At 49.3% G+C, this 7628-nt stretch overlaps 1 protein-coding gene across 1 annotated transcript; it reads right to left on the reverse strand.

Moving 5' to 3' along the window:
* Positions 1 to 290: 290 nt before the first annotated feature.
* Positions 291 to 6874, reverse strand: PTMS (parathymosin). The gene is made up of 5 exons (XM_006124150.4): positions 6592 to 6874; positions 3104 to 3175; positions 2163 to 2241; positions 1943 to 2010; positions 291 to 1263 (listed from the first exon to the last, which is right to left on the reverse strand). The coding sequence occupies exons 1-5, from the start codon at positions 6637 to 6639 to the stop codon at positions 1213 to 1215; spliced, it is 318 nt and encodes a 105-aa protein (XP_006124212.1). The 5' UTR covers positions 6640 to 6874; the 3' UTR covers positions 291 to 1212.
* Positions 6875 to 7628: the final 754 nt, after the last annotated feature.

Genomic DNA, 7628 nt, shown 5'->3' on the forward strand with positions numbered 1-7628 from the left:
GTGCACAGATCTATGCTTTCAGAATATCACCAGTAAAATAGCTTGCTGAATTTCTGCCATATTTTGCATGCCAGTGGAGCGGTATGAGGGAAGGAGAAAGAAGTAAGCACGACAGATTGCTTTTCAAGAGTCTCCAGGTCAAAGCTAGAGGGCACCATTCCTGGCTTTTCCCTGCAGCAACCGCTGCTCAAGTTAACCCATGTGCTATTGTTCTTCAGACTGACCTGTTAGCTGGTTCACATTTTGAATTAAGATTCATAGGCACTACCGGACAAATGCACACTTTAACATCTTTTTTTAAATGCATTTATTTACAGTGCTACTTGAAAACAATATATATATTTATATCTATCACCCTTGTGATGGTTTGTGCCATAGAAAATATCGCAGTTGGATCGGCTTTAATTTACAAAAACAGCAACAAAGTAGTCTCAAAGGGGGATGAAAATCAAAATTTGGTCCCTAATTATTTCTTGTTCTTTAAAAAAAAAAGCCCAAAAATAAGAGAAACTGCAACACAGATTAATGTATAGATAAAAACAACCTTTATGTTCTGGAAAGAAAAATTCATGGGGCCAGCTTGCCTGTCACGTAAACTTTTTTTAATGTTAAACTATTTCTGCATGTATGTGTGCTTTAATAAAAAGTTTTCATGTAACATTCCTTGTCTTTCTTTCTCTCTCTCAGAGGGTTCAGATGGAAAGCAGTTAAGATGCATTGGAGCTTAGAATAGGGAAATATCTCCAGAAGAACCCTGCCTTCAACCTTCCGTACCCCAGAGAGGATGTCGGAGGGCAGGTCTCAGAAGCATAGATAGGTGAGGATATTGATCAAATTAATGGAGAGAGGTGGCAAGTGAAAAAGTTGTGGGATGAGTTTGGAAGTTGGGATATGTCAGATTTCTTACTGGAAGAAGGCGTCATCATTTTTAGGATTATTGGGATTATTTGGGGGGGGGGGTTGTGCAGAAATAGTCAGCCATGGAAATGGATTGAGGGAGTGAGTAACCTCAAATTTGGGAGCATTGTAGGAAGGCTACACATTGGGGTGGAAGGGAATCTTAGTCCCATGCCCTCTTCCCTGTCTGAGAGCATTTCTAATCCTTCCGTATCTGAGATTATATGAAGTCAGAGGCTACATGGACAGTGCAAGCATAGGCTGGAATGGAGGGAGGAGAGATGGATGTAGCAAAAGAGGGTGGGAACAGAAAACTCAGGCTGAAGACCCATTTTCTGTTTTCTGTCTCTTTGGATCAGCTTCATCCTATACAGGGTTAGGGAGAGAAGAGAGAGTATGATTAGCATATCTATGCTGTCTGACCCCCTCCCCCAAATATTATGCAGGATTCAACCCAATATGTGATCCTACACGTTGGAGCACACTCTCTGCACGTGATTTACAATGTTGCATGACACCCCCAAAAATAGTTTGTTTTTCTCCCCAGGAATCCCCTCTTTTCTACAGACCCTACAGGTGATTGGTGCTCAGAAAGGCCAGTGTGATGGGCATGGTGAATGAACCTGGAAAGATCAGTTTACGAGCTATTGACACTATTATTTCCAATACATAACCTCCACATGGATCCAGACTACCAAATTCTACATTTAATCCACCCTCAAAACTGGATCCCAGTGACCTCATTAGAAACTTCAATCTCACATTGGATCCAATTTTTTACATAAGTCACAGAAATAACTGATATATGCCATATCTAGGATCCCACTGAATCTTGAGCGCCCTACATGGAATATGCAAAAGGGAAGATCTGGATCAATGCTGCACAGCATCCATGGGGATTCCTTATCCCTTCACCACATAGATGTGTGTATCCCATAGTCACATAGGTGGTGATGTTCCTGCTCAGTGATAGAATCCATATGGAATTCACCAACTCCAAGACAGGAAGCATCCAGCCCCCTTTGTTCTCAATGCCATCACCCACCTCCTCTTCTTCCTCTGCTGATCGTTTTGTTGCATGTCCGTCTTGCTCCTGCCCATTTTCATCTCCATCTAGACATGAGCAAAACAGCAAGTTACGTATTAATACAGGCAATGCTCCAGGGAACCTGCCCCTGCTGGAGATGCTCAGAGAGGGGATTCAGTCTCCGTGGCAATGTAATCCTGGATCCCACAACCTTCCCACACATATTGGTTGCTCCCACCTTCATCCTCTTCTCCTGCCTCTTCTTCATCCACATCCTCAGGATTCTCCTCTTCCTCTTCTGCACCATTCTCCTCATCCTGAGTCAGACAAACCCACAGAAAGAAATCAGCTTTGACCTACTCTTTTCATGTCACCAACCATTCCTGTAACCTGAAACTATCTCATTCCAGCCAGCCTGTGCTCCCAAAACCACCCACCCACCCTCCCAACCTTATCTCTCCACACAATTCTACTCCCCACAACCCAACCTCCACCTACCCCCTCCAGCCTGCAACCCTATGCTGCCTGCCTTGTCTTCCCCCAGAAACCCTCTCGGATTCCTCTGGGGACTCTGCTCCTCATGTCACTCACATCATATCTTCTAGACAGTGCTTTTCATGATGCCTGCCTCCCCTAATGCCCAGAGCCCTCCTCAACCCACCCTAGTCTGTGCCTCCTCCACATCACCTGCCTTTCCAATCTCACCCCTTCCTTACTATATTAACACTGTCTCCAACCATCCACCTCCTCAATCTCCCTCACTCCCTACGTCACCACATCCTCAATATTCTCACCCAGCCCATGTCTATCGATTTACCCGTGGCTCCCTGCCTCCTCAATCCATTGTCCCCACCACAGACCATGCTTCCCAATCCCACTTCTTCTGGTCGGCACTTTCCATTCTCAGCTACCTTCTCATTGCTCCCTGGCTCATACTCCCCATGCTGTCTGCCTCCTGATTAGCCCACTCCAATCCAACATGTGCTCCCCATCCCTCTCATCTCCGCAAGGGCTCTAACTCACATTCTGTCGCCTGCCTCCCTGATGGGGTCCACTTCTCATCTGTCTCACCTCCCAGATTCCCTCTCTGTACCAACCTGCATCCCCCAAACCAATGCCAAAAATCCTCCCAATTCCCTCCAAACCTATGTCTTGAGAAGTAAATATATTCTGCCTCACCTCTTTTATCTCCTTCTTCTTTTCTTTGCAGACAGTCTTCTCCTCCAGTTTTTCCTTCTTTTCTTTCAGGTCCTAGATATGGGATGAGAAAAATAATTTTGAGATTTAGCATTAGAGAGAATGACATAACTAGGATTGCTTAAGTGAAGAGGGATAAGAGAAGACATGAAAAACGATGAACGGGATAGAAAAGGTTATTGCATAAAGGCACATTCAATTCAGTGAAAAGGCAACAAAGTTAAACATTATCAATGGAAACACTTTTTCACATAACACACAATTGTAGAATCCTGCCACAAGATATCAGTGAGGCTTAGCAAATTTCAAAATGACAAAATCCAGAGTTATAATAGACAGGAAGAAACATATTTTTAAGTAAAGATAAAACCCTCCTGCTGGAGGCATAAGCCAACCACTAAACTAGATGGGTGCGTCTAGACTGGCAAGATCTAAAAAAACTTTCCAGCTGTCTACACTGGCCACTTGAATTTGCGCAAGAGCACTGACTTTGTAATGTACAAAATCAGTGCTTCTTGCGCAAATACTTTCACGCTCCAGCTTGGGAAAAAGCCCTCTTGCACAAGAATACTTGTGCAAGAGGTCCAGTGTAAACAGGGAAGAAATGTTTTGCACAAAAAAGCCCCGATGGCTAAAATGTCGATCAGGGCTTTCTTGTGCAAAATCGCGTCTAGACTGGCCACGGATGCTTTTGCGCAAAAGCATCCGTGCCAATCTAGACGTGCTTTTGCGGAAATACTTTTAATGGAAAAACTTTTCCGTTATAAGTATTTCCGCAAAATCATGCCAGTCTAGACACAGTCGATAGGTTAGAAACTGCTCCTGTATGCAATGTATTGTATAATTGTCCACTAGGGGGTTTCCTGAGTCTTCCTCTGAGGCAGCTGGTGCAGGCCATGGTGAGAGGGATTAGATGGACTCTGGGTCAGATCCAGTATGACAATTTCTGTATCATCCGAGTGTCTGTCATTGAATGAATAATTATCCCTCTTCCCCCCTCCAGCCCTGGGAACAACACCTCCCTCCAATTACAAATTAGCAGAAGTTCCCTTGTCCCAGGAGAGGCTGGGACTAATTTAATCTTACTTACTATAGGATTGGGAGGAGAGAGGCTGGAGAGAGTCCCTCCTCTGCATGATCAGACAGGAAAAGCTCTCTCAGGCTATGTCTACGCTACATCATATGTCATCATAACTTATGTCACTCAGGGGTGGGAATAAACCATCCCCTGAGCAAAGTAAGTAATACCAACATAAGCTCCAATGTAGACAGCGCTATGTTGGCTGGAGAGGTACAGCCACCCTACCTGAACCAAGAGCTGGATCACACCCTCCAGACCATACCCTGGGGCTCCTTGTTCTCAATGTTTTCAGCAATAGGAGTCTAGGCCCTTCAGTTGGTAAAACAACTCCCCAGTGTCACCAACCCCTCAGTGCTGTGCAGCTGTTTCCTAGCTCTAGTCAGAATAGGTTGAAATGTAAAGATCTCAGTTTTCTGGCCACAACTAATGAGAGACTGACAACTGTCTGCTAGTGCCTCAAGGGCATGAACCCTAGAGGAGGACTGTGTAAGGGGGGAGCTATTGGAAAAGAACTGCGGCTGAGCCAAGGAAAAGATGTTCTGTGACCATCCCTCAATGCTTAGGGATCTGGGAAGCCAGGAGCCATTTCCCCCAAAGAAGTGGCCCAGAAGAACCCCATCACTCTGGTCACTAGGAACTAAACCTCTGAGTGGAACTACTCATATGCCTAAATACCCTGCTGAATTGAAGGCTAGGCATCCTGGGAATGGAGCGAGAGGAAACATCCTTCCCTACATAGTGCAGGAGGTGATGTGGATTTTCCCAGCTCTGATGTCTACTTTTTAAAGGCATTTTTCATATTCTATAAAGCCACAGGAGAAAAGACTGTCCCCTGTAGTATTAACCTTTATCTTCATGACCCCAGCTGCAACTCGGAATGTGGGAGGCAGTCAGAGAAATGCAGTATTTAGCTTTCTCAGCTAGATAAAAAAAATCGGGGAAGCCCCATGCCATAAAGCACTTGGTATTTAGAGTCTTTTCCATGTAATCCACTATCGCTGTTTTGGCAGTTGATTTTCTGTATAGGTTTGCCATGAATGTGGGTAGCTGAATGTGCTCCCTAGCACCTACAATGCAGCAGTGAAAAGGCTGGCTCAGGAGCATTTTATTCTTTTACTATTTGGGACTTGTCTTTGTCCAAACTGGTAATGAGAGTTTATATTTGCCCAAGGACTAATAAGTCATAGTGATGCCATCTGTTCCCTACACTCTGCCTCACTCCTCTCTCTTCACCCTCCCTCCTTTCCCTCTCTCTCCCTCAGTCATTTTCTTCCTTAAGTCTATTAACCTTTAGCTATCCAAAACAGCAAAACCATTTCTAAAGCACCAGCTTCTGCACCAGCAGCCTTTAAAAGAGATCCCCTGGCTTAGGCTATAACACTGCATGTGGGGGCTGGGTGGAACAAAACTACATGCCCACATTTTGGATGAATTGTTTGTGACTTTTTCTCCCATGCCCCTGTGCTGCACATAATGCAAACATGCAAAGCCTCAACACACAACCAACCCTCACCAAAGCCCAGCCCACAGCACCTCCAGTACAAAGAGCCCCTTCCCACCACACTCGCAGCACACCCAATGCTCAAAACAGAGGGCCACAAGGCAGGCAAACACCATTCCTGGCAAACAATGCTCGGCACCGCCGCACTCAAAGAGGGAGAGATCAGCATTCAGAGGGACTCAATCTAGGCGCTAGCAGCATTTAGCACAGCTCGCACCCTCACCCACTCGTGCACACCCACAAGCGCACGCACGGCACTAGTGTACTCCCACCTCCTCCTGTGACATTACTCTAACGTGGTCAGTCTAACAAAGCCCTCCGCCACCCACCCCTGCCGATCGGCTCGGACCCCGGCCGGCCGCATAGAGCGGCACTGCCCCCGAGCGTCTGGCCAAGTCGGCACGGTTTGCCCAGGGGCGGCAGAAACGTGCAAGGGCTTTGCAAAGCAAGCGATCGGGGAGCAGCCCGCGCGTGGGGCTAGCTTTGTGGCCCGGGAGGCGAGGAGCGGCGCAACGGGAGCTCAGCGCGCAGGCGAGGCGAGGGCGAGACAAAGCGGCCGAGGAGGAGAAAGAGCGAGCGCTGTGGCGGCACAAATACTTCTGCCCCGCTCACGTGTGCATCGCACGCGGGGCCGCCGCTCCACGCAAAAGCTATTTCAGCGCCCAGGACCGGAGGGAAGCCGGGGGGAGGAAAGGCGCCCCTGAGAGGAGGCGAGAGCAATGCGGGGGGGGGGGGGCGGCAGAGAGTAGCCAGCCCTGTCCTGCCCCTGCTTTCCCCGCGCCGCCGCTGTCATGCGAGGATCGCCGAGCTCTTCCCAGCGAGACTGACAGGAGGGGGCGAGGAGGACGGGGGCCCAGCAAACGAGCGCAGGGTCAGGCTGGGGCTCACCTTGGCACCCACTTCTGCCGGCGCCTCTTCCGCGCGTTTCTCCGACATCCTGGCTGGTGCGGCAGCGGGAGCAGAGGAATTACCCACCAAGCAACGCCCGGGAGCCCCTGGGAAACGAGCTAGCGGAGACTGGGCGGCAGGACCAAGGAGCGCAAAGTCCCAGGCACCCAAAGGCCAGTGGCAGCAGCTCGTGTCCGGGGCCAAAGTGCCAGGGTCTCCCGTCCCGCCGTGCTGGGGGATATGCCAGAGAAGGGGATTTATACACCACTCGGTGACGACGGAAGGAGGGACCTGGGGAAGGGAGGGGAGAGGACTGGGAGGGAGAAGAGGGAGGCACGACGCACAGCAAGCCAGGTTGGTGGAAAGAGCCTTGGAACAACGTGCGCGCACATCTGCCCGCCCGCTGACAAGTAGGGGAAGCAGCGCCGTGCGCTGAAGGGGTGCTGGGAGCCCGGGGGTCAGGTCCCGGCGCTAGCAGTCACCTGTTGGATGACCTTGGCCACATCTCGGAGTCTCTGTTTTCCCACCCCTGCCCAGTCTATCGGCCTGTGTGCCAGCTCTTCAGGGCAGGGACCCTGCCTCACTGTGCATCGTACTGATCGGGATGGGACGCTACTGCAGTAGCAATACTAACAAATAGCACATTGCTCTTCACCCTCTTGCAGAAGAGAAGCGAGGCCGAGACAGGGAAAGTCACACAAGTCAAAGCAAAGAGCCGAAATCCTGCCTCCCCAGCTGCTCTCTAGCCCATGGGACCTACGTCCTCTCAGAAGGCAACCCAGAAGCTCTGGCCCCAACTCTCTCCCATTAGCTGTGACTTACTGCTGGGTCTAGGGGTGGAGCAAGAGCACGGGGGAGATGCCGGGGGTTCTTAGGTGACGGGCTGAAACTCCCTGACATGAAAAGTGCTACTAGCCACCATCTTGTCCCCTGTGCCTGTCTCTATCTCGCCTTTGCTCCTATCTCCTTAGGACAGATGGAAACTCTTGGCTTTATCGTCCAACCACTCTAACCGCTGACACTTCAGCTATTGGTCG

The sequence above is a fragment of the Pelodiscus sinensis genome, chromosome 1, assembly GCF_049634645.1.
Source record: "Pelodiscus sinensis isolate JC-2024 chromosome 1, ASM4963464v1, whole genome shotgun sequence".
Classification (NCBI taxonomy): domain Eukaryota; kingdom Metazoa; phylum Chordata; order Testudines; family Trionychidae; genus Pelodiscus; species Pelodiscus sinensis.

Coding starts and splice junctions, on each gene's coding strand:
- PTMS (XM_006124150.4), bottom strand. CDS start 6,639: ATGTCGGAGAAACGCGCGGAAGAGGCGCCGGCAGAAGTGGGTGCCAAG. Junction 3,176..6,591: donor CGGCAGAAGTGGGTGCCAAG/GTGAGCCCCAGC, acceptor TCCCATATCTAG/GACCTGAAAGAAAAGAAGGA. Junction 1,264..1,942: donor CAGCAGAGGAAGAAGAGGAG/GTGGGTGATGGC, acceptor AACCCTGTATAG/GATGAAGCTGATCCAAAGAG.